The 26,469-nt window shown below is 41.3% G+C and overlaps 1 protein-coding gene across 1 annotated transcript; it reads right to left on the bottom strand.

The window, feature by feature from the left end:
• Positions 1-9,370: 9,370 nt before the first annotated feature.
• PRELID3B (PRELI domain containing 3B) lies at positions 9,371-20,087 on the bottom strand. The gene is made up of 6 exons (XM_042465518.1): positions 19,952-20,087; positions 16,787-16,955; positions 15,344-15,433; positions 14,095-14,165; positions 12,112-12,214; positions 9,371-10,887 (listed from the first exon to the last, which is right to left on the bottom strand). Exons 1-6 carry the CDS (start codon positions 19,981-19,983, stop codon positions 10,768-10,770), a joined length of 585 nt encoding a protein of 194 aa, XP_042321452.1. The 5' UTR covers positions 19,984-20,087; the 3' UTR covers positions 9,371-10,767.
• Between the last annotated feature and the right edge of the window lie 6,382 nt (positions 20,088-26,469).

Raw genomic sequence — 26,469 nt, 5'->3', positions numbered from 1 at the left:
GTTTGTCCTTTTGGCTGTCCATGGGATCCTCAGCACTCTTCTCCAGCACCACATCTCACCACTTCTTTAGGCAATTGGTTCCATTGCTGAACCATTCTCACTGACAGGAAGTTCCTTTAAATGTTCAATCGAAATCTGCCCTCTTGTAACTTTAAACCATTAGGCCTCATTCTACCCTCTGGGGCAACAGAGAACAGGGCTGGTATTCAGGAGTCGTGTCACTCCTCAGTCTTTGAACATGACTCAGCGGTGTGATGCTGCTGCAAAGAAGGTGAATGCTATTTTAGGGTGTGTCTGTGCAGTAGAAATAATATCAGTGTGACACTATTTTAATTGCCACAGCTCCATCCTACAGAATCCTGGGGTTTGTAGTTTTGTGAGGAACCAGCACTCTGACAGAGAAGGCTAAGGACCTTGTAAAACTACAAATCCCAGGATTCTGTAGGATGGAGTATAGCAAAGTGGTGTTAAAACTACATTATTTCTACAGTTTAGGTGCACCCTTAGTATGCATTAATAGAAGCATAGACCTTCTCCAGATGGGCCATTTTGTACATATGCCGTACGTACTAGGGTTGCCTGGGGGCGTCTCTTTTAGATGCTCGCAAACCTGGTATGTACAGAGTACGTACAAAATGGCAGCACCCTGTTCACACGGGTGCCGCCATTTTGACGTAATGGGGGCCTAGCGTCCACATGTCGCAGCGCCCAGGTGATGTCACAAGTGCGCCAATGGGGCACTGGCGTCACTGGCACGCCACAAAAAGAAGCTGCTTTTTGTGGCTTCTTTTTGTTACTGCCGCGCCACACGGTATATCTGCTGTGGCTTGCCGGTGGCACAAACGGCAGCGCTGCCAGACCGTCCTTTAAGGATGGTCTGTAGCGCGCCATAGTTTCCAAGACAATAGAAATAATAGTCGCTATATTCTGGTCTAGTTAGGCCTCATCTGGAGTACTGCGTTCAGTTCTGGGCGCATCATTTTAAGAAGTATATAGATGATTTGGAGCAGATTCAGAGAAGGGCAACAAAGATGATAAATGGTATGGAGGACAAAACATAGGATAGGTTGAAGGTGCTAGCCAGGCATGAGTGCCTGCTCTCAGCTGCAGTGTGGCTAGGTGCCCATTCCCCCTGTGCTTGTGGCACGTTACAGACTACCCAAAAGGGGCGGTCTGCCGCTGCCTTCATTTGCAGCGCGGAGGAGCCCCAGCGTCCAAACCGCGAGGCTCCTCCGCACTGCAAAGAAGCGCCAAAATGGCGCTTCTCTTTGCAGCGCAGATATGATGCCGCAAGGCGCCAATGGCGCATTCGCAGTGTCATATGCGCCACGCAATGTGCGGACGCAATGCGTCTGCTACATAAACATGGCGGCCCCCGTCTGGAACGGGCACCGCCATTTTGTACAGACTCGGTCCGTATTAGGGTTAGGGGCGTCCGGAAGTGATGCCCCTTTCCACCAATCCTAATACGGACCCAGTCTGTACTTTATGCCCGTTTGTAACGGGCCTTAGTTTGCTTTTCTGCATTGTATGAGGAGCTTGTTTTGTGATGCATTGCAGTTTGCCTTGTAGCAGAATCATTACTATAATTGGGTTTTTTTACTTGCGACATCATATTTACAGCCAAGTGAGCCATCTCTAAATTGCTTAATGTGTATGTTTTCTGTAGAAAAAGGACTCGTCTGTAGAAAAATTACACATACATTTTCCTGTGTGTGTTTTTTCCACTGCATGGACATATACACATTGAGGAGCTGCTGCTGGCTGTGGTTTTCCCACTATGCTTTCCAATGTGCATATCTGTGATTGTCACATTGCACAGTGGATTTTACACGTTTTCTTTTATACAGGTGTTCTGTGCATAGTAAGGAACTGGATTGACGTTAAGACTTTTATTTTCAGAACTGCAAAGATCCATCCTTTCAAAGAACTTAGAACATTAAAACTCCATTGGTTTGAGTACACAGCACACAACCAACATGTAGGGGTTGGAGAGAAAGGTGTGTGATATGTTCAGGACAATTTCATGATGAGTGTATCTAGGGCTTGGCTGTTTGCTTAGTACAATCCCAACAAATTGTCCAGAGTATCAGGAAACCAACCTAGCAAGTACATTAATTTCTCCAGGTGTAAAAACAATCCCCTGGCCTTCTGAAAGAGAGAAATCAGGATTTTCTTTTTTTACTAAATATATTTACTGTGGCTTAACTGGAGTTGCATATGTATGGGCTGTAATAAATACATGAAATGCAAAAGGGTCACATGTGACTATAATATGTTCTAGACGCATTGCAGGGAAAATGTCCAAGGATTCTGGAGACATGTTCACCTTTCTCCTTTATGTGTTCATTTCAGAAATACACTGGTGCAATAAAAACAATTGCCATTTGAATTGTGCATGAGACCTAGATGGAAGCACTTGGCTTTAATTCCTTACATTGACCTTAACTAGAGTATACCTGTTCAGTATACCTATTGAGTTACGGCTCAACAATTCGTTCAGTGGGTCTGCTCTAGATGGGATAAGCAATTGGATGTAGAGCCTTGGTTTTCAAGATCTGCTTGAAATGGAAGAGGTAGTGCTCCCACTAAACCTTCACAACTAGGTATAAATAAAAATTCAACCTGCTTTTATTTTTAAGAGGCATATATGGTATATTGCAATAATAATTTCCAGCACATAAGAAGGTACAAACAAATTATTCTTCAGGAACATACAGGTCTTTAGATGCAGTGCCTGAGAAGTAGTTGGTCTAACAGTATTGTGACAGTAAGTCAACAAGCATTCAACCATTCTGTATTGTTCATAAATCATAGGTAGGTATCTTTTGCAGCAACTTACATGAGAAACACTACAGGAGAGATAACCCAGTATTAGTCAGTAAACTACACTCATTTCTGAAAATATAGTCTAGGTTGGCTAATTCCACTGGTTAATTCAAAGTAATATGCATGTAGCGCTGACTTTATTGGTAAAAGATTAAAAGGGGGGATAAGGTAGAGAGACAATTAGCAATAGCCCACAAAAATAGTATTTTGTAACCACCAAAGGAACCTATAAAAAGGGATCTTTTACAGATTTGAACAATTTTTTTTAGGGCTGCCAACTTTTTTCTGCCAGATCGCCTGTGTCATTGGGTATTTACATTCGGGTGTTAAACGTCTTACTTTCAAATGCAGCTGTTGAAAGGCACAGGAGTTTTGCCAGAAAAAGTTGGCAATCTTACATATTATTCTACACCCATATCTATGCAAATCTTATAGCTCTGATGTTTACCCACAATAAATGGTCCCCACATTGTTCAGAAAACATTGACACAGAAACAGTAGTTATACAAAGAACCCTCTGAAATTAGAATATTTTGTGGAGGTGCATGCTATAGAGGACAGAAAGGGTAAACTGAAGAAGTTGGAAGTGTTAATTGATTGTAATGCCTGAAAATTGGTCAAAGAGTCGAGTTGGAAAAATTAGGGAAAGCTCTTGTTTACTGGCAGATTATCCATGGAGATAAGAATTATAACTAGGGGCATCTTCAATGGAGACACTAGAGGTATCCAACATGATGGGAAACACAAAATCAGGAGCATCCAAGGAGCTAGAAGATGAACCAGAGGAATATTGAGATATTAATATATTAATGTTAGTTAGGTCTAATGAACCAGAAGAGGAGGAGGAGGAGGTAAGATCAGGAACATCCAGAGAAGGTGAAGGGATTATATCCTGGAGATTTTGCAAGTCTGGAGACAATTGACTGGAGAGTTCCAAGGAGGGTGGTGATGTAGGATCAGAAAGGTCCAATGATGCTGAAGTAAGACTAGAGAGGTCTAAGGACACTGTAGAGCTGATGCTCGAAAAGTGTTGAGAGTCAGAGGAACTGATGCTAGAAATGTCTAGTGATATGGAAGAGCTGAGACTGGAGCGCTCCCAGGAACTGGAGGATTCAGGGCTGGAGAGGTCTAGGGAAATGGATGAGGAGATACTGGAGGAATCCAGGGAGAGTGAAGAGGCAGGACTTGAGAGTTCTGGAGAAGGTATGGAAGCAAAACCAGAGAGGCCCAGTGAGGATGAAGTGCTGTCACTGGAACAATCCCACGATTCTGATGAGCTGGGGCTGGTGAGGTTGAGGGAATCTGAAAAGGCAAATTTGGATGCAGATTCCAAGGAAGTCAAAGACGCAAGGTGTGATTGGTCCAGGGAGGCAGTATAGGCAAGGCCAGAGCGATCCAGGGGGGGCCAGAGGTCCAACTTACAATGGCAAGACGAACCCAGAGATTGTCATATGACACCCAGACTAGTTTTATCAGTTGCATCAGCTAAGAACCTTTTGTGTTTTTTCCAAAGCTAGAAAAACATAAAACAAGAGCAGTCATTTCAAATGCAGTTCACAAATCCAGTATTTCTCACTTCACTTTAATTATTGAAAAGTGTGTGCTAGTATTGGGGAATTATAAACCATTCAGAGAGCACAAAACATAACATAACACAATGCAGACACTCCCTTCTGTCAATAGTAAAGCTTCCTCCTGTTTGTTGAAGGTTTTGAGGCCCAATAGAGCCACTGGCTGAGGAGCAAGAAGGAAAAAGGGACTTTTGCCAATTCCCTTTGTAGCCCACCACACCATACCACCTCTACTTCCCACATTGTTTTGGAGGGTCTCTTAGTTCTCTGGAACAACTCTACAAATAAATATAAATGCTATTTCAAGAATTACTAGCATTTGCTGGACAGTCAAATAATTCTTACTTCATTTGTCTGACTCGCAATAATTGCACAAAGCTGGGAAATCTATTGGAAAGTATTAACAGTTTCAAAGAGCCAGCATGGTGTAGTGGTTTGAGCATTGGACTACAACTCTGGTTTGATTTCCCACTCAACCAGGGAAACCCACTGGGTGACCTTGGGCAAGCCATAGACACTCAGCCCCAGAAACACCTTATGGTTGCCATAAATCAGAAACGACCTGAAGGCACAACAACAACAAATAGTTCCAGTCTCTTGATTCTAGAAGGGCAATGCTCTGAAAGAACAATAAAGGACATAAAACCTGATTTGTTTGACTTTGTGAGGTTCCTTTCCCCTCTATGGAAAAGAAGTAAAATCTCTGAGGAAAGTCCCAAATGAAGGAAGCAAGACCTTTTGTGTTTGGTTAGTATTCTCCTACCATTCACGTTTCTTCTCCACATTCACAACCCCTCCCAGTGTTCCCTGCTGTAGTCATTATGGGACACTAGCCTTCACTACTAAACTCTGCCTCACCATAAAAAGCTTGATCCAATCAGAAAACACTGCTTCACTCTCTAGCTCCTTCTTCCAAGGTTCAAAGTCTGAAATGTAGGAGTCACGGAGGTTTCTGCACTGTAAGGCAATCTTTAAGATCCTTAGGGAGATGACAGCTATTTTACAAATGCCTTTCCTACTCATTCCTACTGGGATATGTCACGTAGTTGCTGTTTATTTATATCCTACTGTTTCCCTAGCGCTATAAAATAGCTAAGGCTGAAGCAGCTATGTGCACTTTCCACTCTTCAGACAAGGGAAGGGCACTCTATATTTACTCATCGAGGTCTGTTTGTTATTGTTTCACATGCTCCTAGATGAAATAATACTGGGAGGGGGGGATTATGGGATGCAATGATGCAAAGTATAATTTAAAGAGAAAGAGAGAGAGAGAGAGAGATCGATCAGAAGAACTGCACAGGTTGACTTCTGCTTTGTGAAGTAGAAAACTGCTCAAAATCTCTCCCTGCTTTCCCAGCAGAAAGACTGAGAAGAATAGTCTTTGCAACATCATAAAAAAGCTTCAAAAATTGGTACTGAGAAATGTGTCCCAAGTATAGTACAACAACAACAAAGCCAAAAGTGCAATCCTTATGTGCCCCATAAGGGTGGCTGAGGGTCCATAGGATGTGGTCAAAGGGCTACTTTGTCCATGGAGAGGAGATCCTGCCCACACGACAGGGAAAGGCGTTAAGTGTAAATTAAACATTAATTTCTTTATCTGTTTGTTCATCAGAAAAAAAAAAGGTCTCTGAAGGACACCTTCTATCCTGTTGTGGCATTTCTTCTCTCAGTGCATTGTCTGGGCACAGCTCGTGCCCAGATGTATTTATAATTGATTTAACATAATCACCATGTACTGAACTCCCACTGAGGTCACCCTTTAGTCTCGACAGGTGTCTGCAATCCTTCCTCCGTAGTTAGTGGAAGCTGTTTTCTTTCCATCGACAAAACTGTAGGAATAGCATGTGAGAATCATTCTGCAGCATGAAATGAACCTCACCTAGCACCAAAAGCAACAAATATCCCAACAACTTTGCTATGATTTTCCAACTGCTCCTATTTTTACAAGTAATTTTATGCACAAGGTAGTACTATATATGACCTTTTTAGTCCAGAATTGTCAGTTTCAGTTGATGGATTATATTTATCCAGAGTTTTCAGAAACAGTCTTTCTCACCATGCTTTTATTTTGTTTTAAAGTAGAAAGGCTGCCTCTGAACCTATTATACCTTTTGTATAACACTTGTGCCGTATGCCATGAGCTATTTTTTAAAAAAAATCCCACCAAGTGTGGAGCGTCAGTGAATTGTGATTAAAAATACCATAACAATGTATTGGTCCCTGTTGTGATTTACTCCTGTGACCTGCTAATTCTTTCCTAGGTGACAATCTAATGAGAGTTAAACATTTTTTTGTCCCATTGATTTGAGTGGAAGCGATTATGGCTCTGTTGTGCCTCTAATATTAGCATGCAAGCAAAAATGGGATGCAAACTAAGGAAGATCTTTTATTTATTAGTTGTTCTATTTGGAACATTTATGTGTCACTTCTCCTCTGGGGTGATTTATAATAGATAGCAACAATTTTAAAAATACATGAATTAAAAAGGCTGTCTTTTCTGATGATACCTTCAAAGGGCAGCAGGGAAACAGTCACCGTCTTCAGGTTATGAGTAAGAGAAAATGAGTAAATAGGCCAACACCCATTCAACTATGTGTTGCATTTTATGCATGTATCATCTGATGCCTAGCAGACAAATGAATCCAATGATTAACCACAAAAACACCACCTTGAACCCAAACAAGGTAAAAATTCTCCATGTTATTTCAACTAGCCCTATTTTTCAGTGTAGAACAGCTGTGTAGACCTCTGCTGATGAATTACATATTTTGAAGAAACACGGTGGAGAGACATGACTATTAATATAAAACAGAGAATAGTTTAAGAATAGCACATACCTTGGATAGCTGTGGATTTCTTTCCTTTCTCTGATACAAGCCATATTCAGCTGGACTGCTAAAGCTCTGTGCTTCTTCCCACTAATGACCCTAATCTTTTTCTCGCCAGTTCCTGATTTAAATACAGGTCATCAGGGAATAAATCTTTTGCGGCTTCAAGGCAGGAGTTGGTGCGGTGCAGAGGTGTGAAATCAGCTGGAGAAAGGATTTTCTGTTACCATGTCTTAAAGCATTTTAAAGGAAAGCAGGTGAATGCCACAGCCTGTTTCTGCCAAAATGTAGGCGTTTGTGGAGCAGTAGTGTCACCCCCCCCTTTTAGGGTGTCACCTGCTGCAGTCTGCATCCCCCCCCCCAAGTGATGCCACTGTCCCCTGTGACTATCTATGCTGGTTATAGCGGATTGGTCCAACAAATTGAGGATCACATTTCCCTATGGCTGTGCCAGAGTAATACTGTGTAAGGAAAGGTAACTTCTCAGAGAGAGTTTTGAACCCAGGGAAACTGAATATTGGTACTCACATTTATTGCTTTCACACACCAACACTAACTGATCACTGTAAAGATCTGAAAGACCTATATTATCATGTCCAGTCCTTTGAAAATCTAGGGCAAGGGACATGATTCATATATTTCTGGATCCTATTACATTCTATCCCACTCCCCCAAACTGTATAAATATGCTTTATATTTGAGGCCTTGGTACTGCATCTGAGGGAGCCAGCGTGGTGTAGTGATTTGAGCACTGGACTGACTCTGCAGACCAAGGTTCGAATCCCCACTCAGCCACGGAAACCCACTGGTTGACCTTGGGCAAGTCATAGTCTCCCAGCCTTAGAGGACAGTAAAGGCAACCCCTCTGAACAAATTCTGCCATGAAAATCCTGTGATGAGTCACCTTAGGGTTGCCATATGTTGGAAATGACTTGAAGGCACACAACAATATACAAACTCATGCTAAAAAATAAAATAAAAACAGGCTAGAATTAATGGTGCCACCACATATCTTTTTTTCTCCCTCTGCCTTCCTCCTTTTTAGATTGGAATCTAGTGGCCTGAGGGTAGAATCATGAGCTCTTCAAATAAAATTGAAAGGTAATGTCAGCAGAGGCAACATGGCGTAGTGGTTTGAGTGTTGGCCTATGACTCTGGAGGCTACGGTTCTATTCCCAGCTTCGTCACAGAACCCACCAGGGAAAGGCAATGACAAACTTCCTCTGAACAAACCTTTCCAAGAAAACCACATGATAGGTTTGCCTTAGGGTCATCATAAGCTAGGAATGACTTGAAGGCATACAAGAACAATAATATGGCAAACTAAAAATAAAATACACAATTCCAAGTACTGTATATACTCATGTACAAGTCTAGAAATTTAGGCCAAAGAATTGAACCACCCAAACCAGAGTCAACTTATCCATGGGTCAATATAAGTACTGAATCTTAACTCTTATTTAAAAGAAGGAACCATCCTCTGATGAAAAGCAAGAGTATAATAGGTGAGGCCCCAACCCCCTTTACTCTCTCATCCATCCAGTTAAGAGTAAGCACAAAGAGTTATGTCTGCTGGAATTTTGATACTGTTTTGCTTTGCTTCATCCTTTAGAACCTTTGCTATATGCCCCTAAATTTTGCCCTTGACTTATGCACAGGTCATAGCAAAATCCATAATTTTCCCCCCAAAACTTGCCCTCGACTTATACATGAGGTCGACATATAGTTGAGTATATACAGTAGTTTGAGTGCAATATTAAATTTGTTGCAGAGGGGAGCAAAATAGCAGATTCATCCCCTCATCTATACCTCTGTCGCCTTGCATCAGCCAAGGAAACTGTGTATGTAGTTTTCTCCGACTTTTCAGCCTGCCTATTGGAGAAAATGAGTAGCCTTGGATCCCAAACCGTCTTTGTCTTATTCCTATTGTATTTCAAGGTTTGTAGCAGGAATATACAGGTGGTGTTTCCACAGGCAGAACTAGGCCAATGGTTTAGAGGGAGTGTTCTCTTCTGGCAGGAAAGTGTCTCTGTCCCATCCTTCCTCTCCATTGAAACTGGAGGTTAGGACTGGTTTGTTGCTCATTTCTGTGCCTTTTATCACAAAGAGTTGTAACAACTTACCAAAATAAAAACACAATTTTCAATATCAAACATCTGTAATAGTTTAATTAAATTAACATTTTCAGTATGTAAAAAGCACCAGGTATTAATATTTTACATTGCTTTTACAAACTCAATAAAGACAAAGTTTAACCCATGTAGAAAAATAGTTAAAATTTAAATACATTAGTAAACATTTGTAAGCTTAGGCATATCCACATGTCTCCCCATCAGATCATTCTTAAGGAGCAAAGAAAACTACATGCATAAAAAACTGAGAAAAATCAACAGAATTAGGAGATTTCAAAATGTACCTGTAGTCCACAAGGTCTCTCACCATTTGGTGTAATATTCTGAGGAAACGATTAAAAAGTCTCATTAAAGTAAATGTTACTTCTGTGCTAACCTTTTCTACAGATTTTTCTATGAAGAAATTTGAGGGGAGAGAAGAATGCTGGAATCTAGCCATCATTTTAGCAATGGAATTCAAGGTTACTTTGTGACAAAATCAAGCCATCTATTACGTTCTTTTCTTTAGAAGCAAAAGAACACAAAGTACCATTTAAGAAATTGCAGATGTTTGAGGGCTTGATAAAAAAAAACACATATAAATCATAATTATGCAATTAATGTAACAATAAAATACTCATTTCCAAGTTATTTGAAAGTATATTCTTTTATATGAATTCCAGTTCCTCAAAGTACCAAACCAAATCAGAATGTCAGCAAATTTCATTCAACTATTATTATAGTACCTTTTTCTAAGCAGAGAATCTACAAAATGGTGGAAATTCCCATTCTCCCATTATATAATCATTAATTTTTTGAAAATTCAGAACGTGGCTACTGGAAATATTTAGTTGCTTGATTTCTCAAAATAAAGCATGGCACTTTCCATGTCAGCAAAGCATAACATTCATGACAGCAGCATGTAACAAAAAATTAGTATAAATTGTATTTCAAGTAATACACTGCTTTTTTCACTGACATCTTATTACTAGCTGCCTGAACTATTGTGCCCAGAAAAATTCTGCTTCATTCAGGGAAGAGCCCAGAAGTAGATGAATCCAGGTATGTCTGAATTTTATCAAAGTAGGAACCAAGAACAGATTGGCCTTCCTCAGCTTGCTGTACTAGAAGTCCCATTATAGGATGGAAGTTTAAGACTGACTCCTGAAGATACAGGAATTGTCATGAACGCTTGGATTATTTCAGTTAAAAGGAATGTGTAGCCCAACAGAACTCAGTCGCACATATTACCTTCAAGTACAGATGTGTGTAACGTCTCTCCAAGTTTAATGTAAACATCTAATCTATAGATTTGCTTTCATTAAACAAACAGAAGAATAAATATTTCCAGCTTTGAGGAAGTATGCAGTTGTTCACTTCAGACACTTGGGACAAATCACTGATGTAGGCAGATATAGCTCTGTATTATTTTTCTACAAAGGCTGCCGCTGCCATAGGAGACCGCATGTTTCCTCTTGCAGAAGAAGTGAATTCCTCTATTTCAGCATTCAGTTTGTTGATCACCCATTCCAATGCTTCACGTCCCTATAAAAATACATATCTTTGTTAGGATGCCAAAAAATAATGCCTTCTATCTGATCATGAAATTAAGGTGCTTGCTATAACAAATGGAACGTCTGTAAGGCAATTATAACACAGAATAATTTTGACCTAATCTAAGATTCACTATCTTGGCCTGTTAACAAAGTATTATTGTATAATAGTAATGCAACTTTTCTGTAGTACTACTGTGTGAAATCTTTTAAGCAAAATAGCCCTAAGTGGCTTAAAGGCCACCTGCTACTTCGCTCTACAGAAGCTCTATTCTTTGTTTGCCATCAGATATAAGAATGGGATGTTTCTGAGATACCTTCTGGGTTCTGTTAACAAGGTGATTAAAATTTAGGTGAATGAAAAAAAGACAGATTCCTGTTTATTCTCTATTTATTTGACATGCTTCATTTATGCTGGGCATTGACTGATTGTGTCACCATCACTTGTCTAAGTAATTAAATATTTCTGAATCATTTGATGCAACAAGTTTCAGGCAGCACGACAGGAAACATATTCTAAATGTAGCATAAATACCCAGACCAGGGAAAGTTCGCCCAATAGAATTAACTGTATATTCATCTCCATGGCTTTGAGACCTCAGTTTCTCCATGCTAAAAGTTTAAAACAAAAACTAAAGGGATGGACAACCTAAATTTGGAGTCCTCAATGTCTCCTTTGGTGGCTGCCAGGCTAGGCTCCCTGACCCTCTTGATTTTTTTAAAAAATATATTTTTAAACTGTAATTCTGGTGTACTACAAAGCAGAACACTGGCTTATTTCTCTGTACATCAGCAACTTGCTCTTTGTGAATAGGGTATTTTGTTTTCCTTTGTCATTCAAGCTTGAGACCTCATTTGTGTTTGTTTCTTGGTCATATTAATTTGTTGCTAAATCTCTTGAGCTTATCATCTGCGAAATGGTTACTAGAACAGAAAACCGTGGATTCAAAATAATTCCCAGTCAACTTGAAGTTGAATGAGGCATGCAATGATGTCTTCACATGCTCACTAAACCTCCCAGTTTTCTGTTGCAGGGCAATTAGATTATTATCTCCATACTGCAAGAACAGGATCAAAGATTATGTCTGTTTAGCCAAGTTTATGGCCCATGTGATATTTAAGATAGAAACTTTCCAATTTCACAGCTCATACTGAATTGCCAGAGATCTGCATTTATTACAAAGTCCAGGAATTAGAAACAAATGTTAATACATACTTTCTTAGCGTTAGAAGATATTGTGTTTTCCATTAATCCTTCTAGGTAACTGCTGACACTAACTCCTTTCACACAAATTGTTGCTTCTTGAGTCAAAATGGTTCTAAAGGGGGGAAAGAAAGAACAATTCACCAACTCATTTCCCAAACTACGTCGTTTTACAGACGGGCCCTATTGGGCGCTGGTTACGCGCGAGGGGCGGCACTTTCTGACGCACCTTGCCCCTCGCACGTAACGAAGGCGGCAAAATGGTAGTGCCCTATACAGATGGGCGACGCCATTTGGATGTGACGGATGCTTAGCGTCCGCACATCACGGCATGGCTGTGACGCCGCAAGGGTGCCATTGGCACATTGCGGCATCAACTGTGCCACAAGAAAAAACCCGCTTTTTGCGGGTTTTTTGCTGCACGGGGGAGTCGAGCGGTTTGTCCGCTGCAGCTCCCTTGCGCAGCAAACAAGGGTGGCGGCAGACTGCCCTTTTGGGCAGTCTGTAAAATGCCTACAATAAGCAAGTTGTTTTGTCCCTCACCAGTTCTGTTCTGCTGTAAAGTAACTGTACTATATACTACTAATGCAGGTAACCACTTTGGAAGGGGATGGAATAATACATGTACTCTTTGATCCCTTTGACATGTTGTAGACTTTAACTCTCAGAGGTTCCAAACATTAAGGCCATTTCTCAGGAAATTCACAAGTCCAGTTTCCAAACATCTGGACAACCAGAGTTTGAGAGCCACTGTTGTAGGTAACACACTGAACCAGTTACTGCAAAATAACCTAAAAATATAATATAGCTATGTGATCCGCTATAAACACACAGCAAAACAAAGTTAAAAAGTAAAGATAAATGTTTCCCCTTTAACAAGGTTGTCATGTCTGATAATAGAGGGTGGTCCTAATCTCTATTACTAAGCCAAAGAGTCAGCTTGTCAAAGAGTACTCTGTGATCATGTGGCCAGCATGATTGCACAGAATGCTGTTACCTTCCCACCAAAGTGATACCTATTTATTTACTTGCACTTTTACATGCTTTCGAACTGCCAGTAGGCAGAAGCTGGGACTAGTGACGGGAGCTCACCTCATGACTTTTGTCTTGAACTGCTGACCTGCCGATCTTGCAATCGACAGTCAAGCGTCTTAACCACTGAGCCACCGTTTTAGGGTGAGGCAAATACATCAACTTAGACATGGTGGAAATGGGTCGGGAGATTAAGCAGCAATTTGTTACGCATTACTAGAATATCAAGAGAAATAATGAATTTATATTCCACCTTTTTACATTTCGGTGCTAAAGGTACAAATCCCCAGAAGTCACACTTTAAATGTCTTCTGCTACATTTTTGTCTTTCTTGGAGCAAAGCAAACACCAAGAAAGGCACTTGGTTGGTACTTGCTGGTACTCCTCTAGTTACAGGCACAGTGATGCTTGCCATTCACTTGCTCTACTGCCCATCACTTTTTTCTGAGGGGACAGTAAATTTCCACCCCAATTTTATATCCATGTGACAATATTACCACCTGACAAGGGGTCACACCCTATGCAGCTGATGGAGGAAGCTCTAGTCAGTGGAATGTTTGTCACAATGACATGACTCTGGAGACCAGGGTTCGATTCGCAGCTCGGCCATGAAACCCACTGGGTGACCTTGGGCAAGTCACATGCTCTCAGCCTCAGAGGAAGGCAATGGCAAACCACTTCTGAACAAATCTTATCAAGAAAATCCCACATAGGACCACCATAACGACCTACAGGCACACAACAAATCAAAACCCCCATTTTATTGTGTTTCATTTATTTTTAACATGACCCTATGTGGGATTTTCTTGATAAGTGGTTTGCCATTGTCTTCCTCTGAGGCTGAGAGCATGTGACTTGCCCAAGGTCACCCAGTGGGTTTCATGGCTGAGCTAGGAATCGAACCCACTGTTACTTGCTCAAATTATCACACTAGAAAGCTAACAATGAATGAATGGGACTTACTTTTCTGGCTCTTGAGGGTGTGGTTTATAAATTAGTCTCTCATCTACTGACACCAGATTTGTAAATGAAATCTAAAAAAGATTTAATTAATGTGTTAAGTCTTGTAATTAAAAAGTGGCATTCAGATAAAAAAAAAGAAGGGATAAATATGAATGTAATCTAAAGCAACTAGGACTGGGATACAGCATTTTACTGAAAAAAAAGATTACAATATTCTCCTTATAGATATCATAGCATATCCTCCTGAAGACAACATTACATGCACTACACCACAAACTGGAAAGAAATCTCTGATTGTCAGTCAGTTTCTCATGTCTTTTACTTTGGAAAGTTGTCATTGCTAGCACTGATTACCAGACTCACAAGTCAGCACAATCTGGCACATAATATGGTGCACAAGATACTTCTGAAGGAAGAATCACATTGTGTTGCTAAGAGGCGTTTCTTTTGCTGAGCCAGCTTCAGCCAAGCTGTAAGCACACTATTTTTACATACTGGAATTAAAAACTACCGAATAATTTTATTTCTTTGTACAAAAAGTAAGCCTGCAAAAGGCTGATTCCAGCAGCATTTTGCAACCACTAAGGTGTTAGGGGTTAAATCCAGCACACTGAGAAATGCTTAGATGTGTGTATGACCATGAGCATCCAGCACCAGAAGGACAAGGCTGATTAGCCACAGCTGATACTCATAGGCACAAGGTCACTCTGCTTGACTACGGGCAGCAAAGCCTGGATGATGAAACATGTGTCTGCATGGACAGGAGGACACTTTACAGTGTTGGACAGGAAGTGACTGAGTTTGGGAGACCGCATGGTCTGGAGTGTATATAAACTCAAGGGCTTCCAGTAATTGCTTGCGGGTTTGAGTTGGAGTTGGTATTCGTTTAATCTGTATAGTAGCATTGGTGATTTGTGGTTAGCACTCTGTAAATAAAGATAGCACTTTCGGGAGTCTGGCTTCTTTGGTCGTTTATTCAGCTGGAGCCGGAGCAGCAGCGATTGCTGGAGAGTTCCTGATATTCCTGCAATTCCTTCACTTCTGGAAGACATCCAGTGCCTGTCATCTTCACTGAGGACTGTGAACCATGTTTCTGCAAATTTGTCAACTACTCTGCTATATTCCAGAATTGGTTTACAAGCCCAGCAGTTTTTCTGCCAATAGTTATTGGGCTCAGCAGTTATTGACATAAGGCATAAGACAGCAGTCTGCTTAAGTTATTAGATAAAGCAGTTTTTGCAACACTTACATTAGTAGACTTGAGCTCCATTACTTTTTCCACTGGATCAACTACGGAGTGTTCTTGTACATATGTTCTTGTTCTACAAGCCCCAATAAGCTAGAAGAGAAATATTCAGTATTATTCCTCCTGATAGGGAAACAAGGATGGGAACCTTTAATTGCTTTTGTTTCAGATGTATAATCAACACTGCTCATTTTGTATACATTGTTTCATTTTATGTACTTGAAATAACATTTCATGGAGACTGAGGCCAGCAGTGACTACAAGACAGCTATATTTCACCTCCATCATCAGATACAGTATGTTTATGTATATATACCAGTTACTTGGAACTGTGAGATGGAGAACACAGTTGCACTCAGGTACTTTTGGCAGGCCTCCCTTAGGCAATGGGCTGAACTGAATACTGGATTACAGTCATTAGGTCAGAATGCTACACTACCATCCTTTGGTCTGATGCAGTGTAAAACCTATGTTCTCAACCCACTGTACCTGCTTCCTTGTACTGTTTCTTCTTTCTCTGGATATCGTTCCACATTAAGGAGTTCCCCCATTCTGTGTTTTTCTTATTGTGATTAATTAAAAAAATTATAATTGGGAGGAAAAACCTTGTAATATTGATTCACTCTGCAGCTAAATTTCACACTGGAAATCTACATGAGCTACTTGCAATCCCTTTTATTCAGCTGGTTCCGGATGACCAAACCCCAGTCAGGATTTTGGCTTGCATATACCTATGCTCTAAAACACAGCACACCACTATGTAACAGAAATGCTTGGCTTAATATTTAATGTTCTTTCCATTTTATTTTTCCTACACCATTACTGATATTTTTGTACTGCAACCAAGTGATCTGTACATAGAAAAATGTTTGCTATGTAAACCTGTAGCTGATTCAGAGGATTTAATAGTCCAATTAATTTTTTTTAAGTAACAGAAAACTCAAAGACCAGCCAATCAATGCAGATGAGATCATCACAGTGTTTCCTGTGTTATGCTGACTAAAACATGAACTTGAGACAGAAGATATGCACAAAATACGTGAGAATGTACAAAATGCATGTTAGGAGAATTTCCATCTTGTTAGCAAGTAACTGTTTCTGCATCTATGGGAACAAAGGACTTGAAGTAGACTAAATAATCAAATATGCAAGCTAGTTCTGTTATAAAATACTGTAGTAAATAAACGGACAAGCAACAGCTCAGTGCAAGAAGTCAGTCCTTTTCAGTTGTGAATAGCATGAACGTATGGCTCAGCTGCAAATAAACCAGAATGGATGTAGTGCCATGCATTATGGACAACAGCAGGAACATCCACAGAATAGTTAATTAGGTGATGAAAAACAATACCATGGCGAGTATCAACACTGCTTTCAGAAAATACCATTCTACTGTATTTTTTAAAATATACAAAACATGCATGTTAAAATCACGTGCCTGACCCTTACCGATTTTACAATTGATGGCATCCCCCATTCTGTACTGAGCAGTCTGTGGCTGTGTAACTTTCCACTGGGATCTACATGCCGGTCGAGGACATCAACTCCAACCACACTGGGGTTCATGGGATTTGGATATTTCTGCATAGCAGCTGTTGTAACCATCTCCCAGGGATGGCTGTCAAGGCACAACAAAAACAGCTGGTTTTCAATTCACTGTATTTAGGGGGAGAGCCTGAATATTCAACGCAGGAGTGACCCTGATTCAAATCGTTCATTGTACAACGGGCCCTTGCTTTCTGCTGGAGTTTACAGGAACAACCCCATCCCTTGTGTTGTCCCTTATATAACATGGCAAAATCAAGGTATGCTTTTGGGAATTACTACATATATTTTAATATTTTCAAGACCAGGATGCTTAAATCTGTGTATACGGAATCAGTGGATATGGAGGCCTGACTATATAACACTGTATACTCAAATTTACTTTAAGGAGATTTTGAACACTAGAAGTAGCAAAAACAATAGTCTTGTGATATTTTACAGGTGTTTCACAAAAAATATACATGTCCCAGTAGCAAAACCAAGGCTCAAAATATATAATCAATATAATCTGGGAAGACAGGTAAGGAAAATGCTGTGTACAGAGGAGGTTCTCCAGTCAAGTAGTAAGCAGTCAATACTGAACCATTGTGCATGTTTGTTTCTGGTCTGTAGAAATTAAAAGATCCAGACTCTGTGGGGGAACTGAGTATGTACAGCTAAGACACAGCTCTGTATCAATTTCAAACCTGACGACAGTCTGAATAGGTAAGCTCACATAATCTGAAGGGGGGAAAGCACTAAACAAAACTGAAATGTGACCAAACCGAGCAACTGCAGCAGACTGCGGAATTCAAGCACTTTAAACAACAAATGCTATCGTGTCTCGTGGTAAAACATGTGCAGCGTGAATGGAGTGAAGGAGGAGGTGGATTCTTCACTGCTTACAAAGGCAGGGGCTTAACACACTATGCCACGATAATGTTTTCTCATACAGGAACCACAACTGAGAGCACCAAAGACGAGAGGACTTGGGACATTTGAGAGCTAAGAGGGTAGACTACGGCAATACTGTAACAGCAGACAAAGAGAAGCAAAAATCCTTGAGGCCATTACTTAACTTTGGTCCACAGGGAAAGGGGATACTGACTGCAATGATGGAGGGCTAGGTCTGATGTAAGGCTAGATCTTACCAAAATTAGCATCTGGTGGAATACTTGTGGAATACAGGAAGGCGTCTTTCCTGATTTCGGTCCTGTTTCTGAAGCTGGCATTTATTTATTTTGCAAGGTGATGCAAACCTTTTACACAGACACTTTCCCAGCTATTATCTCTTTCTTTGGGGAGTTGGGGGAAAGGGGGATGTTATCTGCAATCCATCTTGAGGACAGCTAAAGGGACATAATAATCCTTTAGCTGTAACATTACCTGCCCCCTCCCTTGTTACCACTGTAGCCAAAAATACAGAGATAAGACAACCTGGATAGCATGATAAATGTTAAGTATGAACATGGCAACCTTTGGGCAAGGTCATAAGACCCAAATTCAGGGAGGAAGAGGAACAGGAAACACACCAAAGGGAGAATAACCAAGGGCATCTTTTCCCTATAAAGAAGGCGAGGAGGATGGAGGAAGGAAAAGCTGGCTTCTAACCAAACCAACAGAGGCAGAAGAGACGCTCTCAGACACACAACCAGAGACACGCTGGGTTTGCTAAACCTTCCCTGATTTGTTCATGAAAGTAGCGCTGCAGTGGTTTGAGCTTTGGATGAAGAAGGGTGCGCCTTCACTGTAGAAATAATGCGGTTTGATCTGCCATGGCTCCATCTTACAGACTCCTAGGATTTGTAGGTCTGAGACTAGAGACCAGGGTTCAGTTCCCAGCTCAGCCATGGAAACCCACTGGGTGACCTTGGGGAAGTCACACTCTCTCAGCCTCAGGGGAAGGCAACGGCAAAACCTCCTCTGAACAGACCTTGCCAAGGACACTCCATGACAGGGTTGCATTAGGGTCGCCAGAAGTAAAAACAACAGCAATGAGGCACCAGCACTCTGGAAGAGAAGGCTAAAGACCTTGTAAAAGTACAAATTCCAGGATGCTGTAGGATGGAGCGGCAAAACTGCAGCTAGGGTTAGGGCACAAGACCCCCGTGAATATGGAAAAAACACCACGTTTTACCCAGAAGGACACCTCTCTAGGAATCTCTAGGTCCTCCAGTGCAACTCTGTGGTCAACGTCCGACAGACACTGACCATAGAATAGCACTGGAGGAGCTAAAAATGCCTATTAGAGTCTTCTCTCTAGGAATCTCTAGGTTTTCTGTGCAGCTTTTAGTTAAAGTTGACCATAGAGGTGCACTGGAGGACCTAGATATTCCTAGAGGGAACATATTAATGAAATCCATTAATGCTACCATTAATTATCCATCAAATCCGCAAATATCAAAGTTGCAAATATGGAGGGATGCACGCATTTTTATAGTGTAAAATGCACCCTAAGACTCAGGAGACCAGGGTTTAAATCTTCTCTTTGAGGAAAGAAGCGCAACTGGCGACGCTGCACAAGTCACACTCTCTCAGCCTCAGAGGCACTGCTCCCCTCAAATAAACCTTGCCAAGGAAGCCCCTTAAGTCACCTCAAGTCGGAAGCATCCTGAGAGGACACAGCAATAACAATAAAAGAGCAGCGTGGAGCAGTGGTTTAAGCGTTGGGACTGTGACTCTGGAGACCTGGGTTCGAATCCTGGCTCAGCCATGGAAACCCAGTGGGTGACCCTGGGCAAGTCACACTCTCTCAGCCTCAGGGGATGGCAATGGCAAAAACCCCTCTGAAGGGAACCCTGCGATCTGAGGTCACCATGGTCCCAAAAACACACTGCAGAAATGGTCCACTCTGAGAGTGCTCCGAGTGCCCTGGCTCAATGCTAGGGAATTGTGGGAGTGGTAGTTTTGTGGGACACTGAGCCTTCTCTGTCAGAGGGAGCTCTGGTGCCACAACAAACTACCATTCCCATGGCTCCCTAGCACCCAGCCAGGGCAGTTAGAGCCCTGCTCCAAGGCTCCAGCCACTACGCCACGCTGCCTCCTTCGTTGCCCCCATTTAGTCCCTTCTCTCCCGCCTCCGCCACTCACTCGAAGGTGTGCTCCGAGGTCCAGATCTTCATGGCGAGGAGAGAGAGAGAAGCGCCTCGAATGAAGAAGGTCGCAGGAGTACCCCTCTCACAACGTCCTTCCGTCTGAGCAGGAAGAACCCACTGCGCATGCGCGACTCGCGCAGCTAGATGCCGGCCGAAGATGGGGAGGGGCAGAGTAGGCGGGCGCGACACTTCCGATAGGTCGGAGATCCCGTGACGTCAGAACCCTACCGCCCTCGACGCGTGCGCACTGCCCCCTAACGGTCCTTTTTCGAACGACGGAAAAGTCGTTGAGGCGAGAGGGCTGAGATCGTCGTCGGCGCATGCGCAGTCGCGCATGCTGTCGCCAGAACGCCTCAGTTCTGTGTGTTGAAGAACGTGACTGCAGTTTTTGCCACTCTGCAGTCAGGTTGTGCAACACGAGGAACTGGCAATGGTCATGTCTATTATTATTATTATTAACCTTTATTTATAAAGCGCTGTAAGTTTACACAGCGCTGTACATCAATTGTCTATATATGTGTGTGTGTGTGTGTGTGCACACACACTATTATGCCCCCACTGTAGGGTATTTAAAGGCCTAGTTGAAAGCTGAGGAGAAGCGCCGCTTGCAAGATGATTCAAAAGAACGACCTGTCATAAAAACAACATTTAATAAAGATTTCTTTTTTTAAAAAGGGACAACCTGTGTTTTGTGTTCCTTATTATTTCCAGAAGATAGCCTGGAAATAATGAAATAATAGTGGGTTGTTGTTGTTACAGGTTGATGTGCGTTACATGTATGCTTATGCCCGTGTCAATATATGTCCGTCTCTGTGTTAAATTTTGAGTTTTGACTAATTTTTTTAACAAAAGTACATTTTTATTAAGTGAATTTCCATAGCATACAAAAAACAATAACAACCATTACAACATCCTCAAATTAGCATAAAGAATAACAGTAAACATATCAAAAACAAATCAGAAAAAGAAAAAAATACACTAAACTCTTTCATATATCTCCAATCTATCTTAATTTCTGAAAATAAAATGACTATTATTAGCTAAAAACATATTATTTGGTCAGTTTAACTATCAGATCATTCCCAATATCTTTCTTTCAATTTTCTCATTTCTAACCTATTATCCCATTCCTTTTGGCCTTCTTTATATTCTTCAAACCTACTCTTTCTCCTTCAGACATACTTTCCCTTACTTCATATTCTTTCTCTTACTTTCTTTCTCCCTGCTCTTTCTCTTACCTTCTCTTACTCCTTAACTATCTTCTTGCCTCTTTATACTTTCTTTCTTCTCTCCATATTTGCTTTACTTTCTCATAAACTTTCTACTAAAAATATTTTTAACAGAAATAATAAAACATTGCCATCCTGCTCTTCACAGGTTAAAACCGCTTTTGCAGTAACTGACCTAAACTGCATCATCCGCACTGCAGAAATCATCCAGTTTGATGCTGTTTCAATGCTGCAAGATTCTGGGAGTTGTAGTTATGTTTGGACGTTATCAGACAAGGGAAATTGTAAGGATAATCCAATGGCAATCCGAATGCAATCATGGGTTTAATGTTATTGTGTGATAGACTACCACATGCAATTCTGGGCAATGCGCAATCATGGGGTTTCACGTTATTGCGTGAGAGATGATTACACAAAATTTGGGGCAATGGCAAGCTATTTTCGGGCAATGGGAAGTCAGTGTGAACGTAATTCGAATTCATGTAAATTAGCTGAACTAGCGAATTCACGTGAATGCATTCTGGCCCCTCTTTCTTTTCATTTGAGATTAAGAGAAATTCCTCCCGTGTGATAAACTCCTCCTTTGTCTCCTTACTGTCCCTGGTATCCTCAGCACTCTTCTCCAGCACCACACCTCAAATGAGATGATTTTCTTTCTGTCTGCTTTCTTTACTGTCCAGCTCTCGCATCCCTACATGGTGATGGGGAATACCATGGGTGATTCCTTTTTAGTCTTCAGTTGTATATCTTTACTCTTTAGGATCTTGTCTAGTTCTTTCATAGCTGCCCTTCATCATTCCTAATTGTCTTCTGGGGTTTTTTTTTTTGGCTACAGCCTCCATTCTGATCAATGTTTGATCCAAGGTATGAGAACTCTGTGACTATTTCAATTGCTTCATTAGGTTGAATTTGAGGAGGCTACCATCAGTGAAGTTAACCTTTTCATTTTTGGGTATCAAAGCAAGCCACCACCTCGGAAACCCTTTTGGCCCTAGTTTTTTAGGGACTGTCAAGTCTCTGTTTCCCATGAAATCACCTTCTCCTGAGGCTATTTTTTAAGGTATAAATATGACCAGGAAAACCTAGCCTCTTTGCTATTGTAGCAAAACATCTCATCTTCTGCAATGGTTTACTACATTTTAATGTCTAGATTTAAGATGTTTAAAATATATTAAAATAGTTTTAATCATTAATCAACTACATCCATACAGGATGCAGAGCAGACTTAGCAGTTTTTAAATCATCAACTGATAAACAAAAGCACAAGAAATAACAAGAAAACAAGGTTAAAATCCAGAGCAACAGTACACACACCCGTGTCTGAAAACACATTTTGTGCCCAAGAATTCAAAGACAAGGCAAAGATTGGTTCAATATTTATAATAAGCTCTAGCAATATATATCCACTATAATGAGTTGCTTGAAGCATGTCTGGTCAGTGTCTTGGATTTGCAAATGAATGTTGTTCACTTGTGATGTTCTGCTGTTATCTCTGTTAGAGACAAGATGACTTCCAAAAGCTGCAATGTGCTCTGTGAAGATGAATCAAATTTATTCTTCTCCGTAGACAGAAGTTGGGGGAAGCCAGCTGTTGTGTGAGTTAAGAAGAAAAGAATGCTGCTGAGGAAGAGTAAGAGTGAGGTGAGTTTTTGTTTTGTAGGCAAGCAGCAGTTTGATACACTGGTCACCCCAACCCTTGACATGATAGAATCATAGAATCATAGAGTTGGAAGAGACCACAGGGGCCATCCAGTCCAACCCCCTGCCATGCAGGAAATCACAATCAAAGCATCCACGACAGATGGCCATCCAGCCTCTGCTTGAAGACCTCCAAGGAAGGAGACTCCACTACACTCCGAGGGAGTTTGTTCCACTGTCCAACAGCCCTTACTGTCAGGAAGTTCCTCCTAATGTTGAGGTGGAATGTTTTTTCCTGTAGTTTGCATCCATTGCTCCGGGTCCTAGACTCTGGAGCAGCAGAAAACAAGCTTGCCCCCTCCTCAATATGACATCCCTTCAAATATTTGAATAGGGCTATCATATCACCTCTTAATCTTCTCTTCTCCAGGCTAAACATCCCCAGCTCCCTAAGTCGTTCCTCGTAGGGCATGGTTTCCAGACCTTTCACCATTTTAGTCGCCCTCCTTTGGACACGCTCCCGTTTCTCAATGTCCTTTTTGAATTGTGGTGCCCAGAACTGGACACAATATTCCAGGTGGGGCCTGACCAGAGCAGAATATAGTGGCACTATGATGTGGAAGCCATGTACTGTGAATGTGCACAGGAGTTTTTAAAATGTGTTTCCATTCATTCTTCATGTGTATGTTTCTAAATAAATCCATACATCACAACATACCATAAGCAGCAGGGTAGTGGAGCTGGGACTACTAGCAAGATTGAGGGCTTGGGGTTTTTTACTATGATATTATCTTTTCCCACTCCTGGGCTCCAGTATAGTCATTGAGTTTAGCTTCATTGTGCACCATGACTGGAAAGAAATGTTCTCTTAACAATACATTGTGTTTGGTTTTAATATAGATTGAAAGAGCTGCTTGAATTACTGGACTCTTTTTAGCTGTGTCTTTATATGGACTGTTTTGCTAAGGACCTACACTTCACAATTTATTACTACACCAGTGACCCTAACCCTCCAGTGAACACTTTCCAAACCTGGGGAAACACTTGAGAAACTCAAACAAATGTGATAGCATCATGTCAAAAATGTGACCTCAAGAACTAAATCACTGAGTTATTTCATCTGAGCTGTTGTTCTACTTAAGATTTCTTGAGAGTAGACTTGAATATTATTAAAAGTATGTGCTAATCACTTCCATACCCACCAAGATTCTCAAAACAATTCAAAACAAACGTTCCTTTAAAACAAACACAAAACAATTTCAGAAGCCAGTCTTAAAAACCAAAGGCCAAGTGGAACAATACCATTTTTAATGCTTAGCAGGGACTCAGCTTCCTTTGGTAGGGAGTTCCACAACTGAGATGATGCTACATAGAATGCCCTGTCTTTGGTACTCAGCAACCTAGCCTCTCATGGTGGTTTGTCAGGATCAACAGAGGATGGGGTTTCTGTAGCTCTAATCATTAACAGATCCTGGATCAAGGAAGATGCATAGAAAGATCTGTTAAGTGGACCTAGAGCATGTCTCTTCCCTCATTCCTCTAAACTCACTTTTTAGCAGCTGCAGCAGCCATCTCAATGGTAATTTACTGACTGAATCAGAGTCATAGTTGTGGAAGAGATCTCAAGGGTAATTAAGTACAATGCCATGCCATGCAGGAATACACAATCAGAGCAGCCCCAACAGATGACCACCCAACCTCTGTTTATTCCAAAGAAGGAGACTCCACCACACTCCGCCTCCAGCTCTTACTGTCAGGAAATTCTTCTTAATGTTGAACTGGAATCTCTTTTCCTGTAGTTTACATCCATTGTTCCATGTCCTAGTCTCTGGAGCAGCAGAAAACAAGCATGCTCCATACTCAGTATGACATCCTTTCAAATATTTACACAGGGTTATCTTTAAACAGAGGCTAGATGGCCATCTGTCGGAGATGATTTGATTTGGATTCCTGCATGGCAGGGGGTTGGACTGGATGGCCCTTGCGGTCTCTTCCAACTCTATTATTCTATGATTCTATGATCACTTCTTAACCTTCTCTTCGCCAGGTTTTGGTCATCCTCCACTGGACACGTTCCAGCTTGCCAACATCCTTTTTGAATTGTGGAGCCCAGAACTGGATGCTGAATTCCAGATGAGGCCTGACCAAAGCAGAATAGAGTGGCACTGTTCCCTCGATTCAGACACTATACTTCTATTGATGCGGAACAGGGCTGTGCAGAAAAGAATCCAGCTTTGTTCCTGTAGCTAGAAAGAAGTAGCAACATAATTCTGTTGGTGTTGTATCTTCTCAGGTCATCGTATTCCAGACAGCTTTCCAATAAAACCATCTCCATCCTGGAATCAATATATAGCTTTATTCAAAAGGTGGCGTCTCTGAGTGTTAACCACTAGAGGTCAGAACAGGGCTGTGAGTTTTGCAGTGATGACATCTGTAATGTCTGTTGTCGATCACATCATAATTCCTCCTAGCTAAAGCCGGCTGCTCTTGGAGTCATGACTTACATCTCCCCATTATTCACAGTCTTCATCATACTCCACCCAGGATGACTCTTTGGTTTTTGCCAATTCGTTTTATAACCTTGCTGGCTCAGAGTGGTTTTATAACAGTTAGTTATAAAACAGTTGGTGGCTTCCATTATTTTCTCAAACCTAACACAGCATCTATGTTTATGGATTCAGTATACCTACCCCAGGACACAAGTGGGTTTTTTGCCCTCTGTTCCTACTCTCAAGGGATCCCACATACCTTTAAAGATGCTGCCACCTCACCACAATACTGAGCACTGTAAAAAAAAGAAGCCACAGATGACAAACTGGAAGTGTTTTGTCTCTTCATGGAAAATGAAAACCATATTCTGATCCACTTACCTACATTTCAGTTTGAAACCCAAAAGCCTTTTATCATTAAAACAACAACAACAACAGTTGCTTTGGATCACCTTGAAGCAGCCTGTTTCATTTAATTTGTTTTATAGAGAGAGAATTCTTTTGAGATAATTTAGGGTTCCTGTATGTTTTACAATGTGGGAAAAATAGCATTGGAAAGTGGCCCAATCCCAGGGCCACAATCCAGACCTTATGTTCATCTACCCACAAAGGCTGCTTGTAGCTTGAATTTTTATGTAGGAGATCCAGTGTTGTTGTTGTGAGCCTTCAGGTCATTTCCAGCTTCTTAAGGCAACCAAATCATGCTGATCTCTTGGCAAGTTTTGTTCAGAGGAGGTTTGCCATTGTCATCCTATGAGGCTGAGAGAGTGTGACTTCCCAGGGTCACCCAGTGGGTTTACATGGCTGAGTGGGGAATCGAACCCTGGTCTCCAGGGTCGTAGTCCAAGGCTCACCATGTTGGCTCTTGCTATAATCTTCATCATTTCACAGATGAAAACTGGGATCTGTAGTCAAACAATGTCAGAATGTGCTCAATACAGCAACAGTTATTAATGGGGGAAAACACAGAAGCTACGAGAGGCTGTAGCGGTTTGCTTTTGCCTATGCCTACTGGGAGTGGCAGTATTTTCCTGCTTTTTCCTCCTCCACTCCTCTGCTGCTGAGTTAATTGAATACAAACTACTTTTTCACATTGAACTCAATTTGCAGAAATTGAAGCAAGCCGAAGATGAAGAGGAAAACTTTTCTTTTTAAAT

Source organism: Sceloporus undulatus, chromosome 4 (assembly GCF_019175285.1).
Source record: "Sceloporus undulatus isolate JIND9_A2432 ecotype Alabama chromosome 4, SceUnd_v1.1, whole genome shotgun sequence".
NCBI lineage: Eukaryota > Metazoa > Chordata > Lepidosauria > Squamata > Phrynosomatidae > Sceloporus > Sceloporus undulatus.
This window is presented reverse-complemented; position numbering and strand designations above follow the sequence as displayed.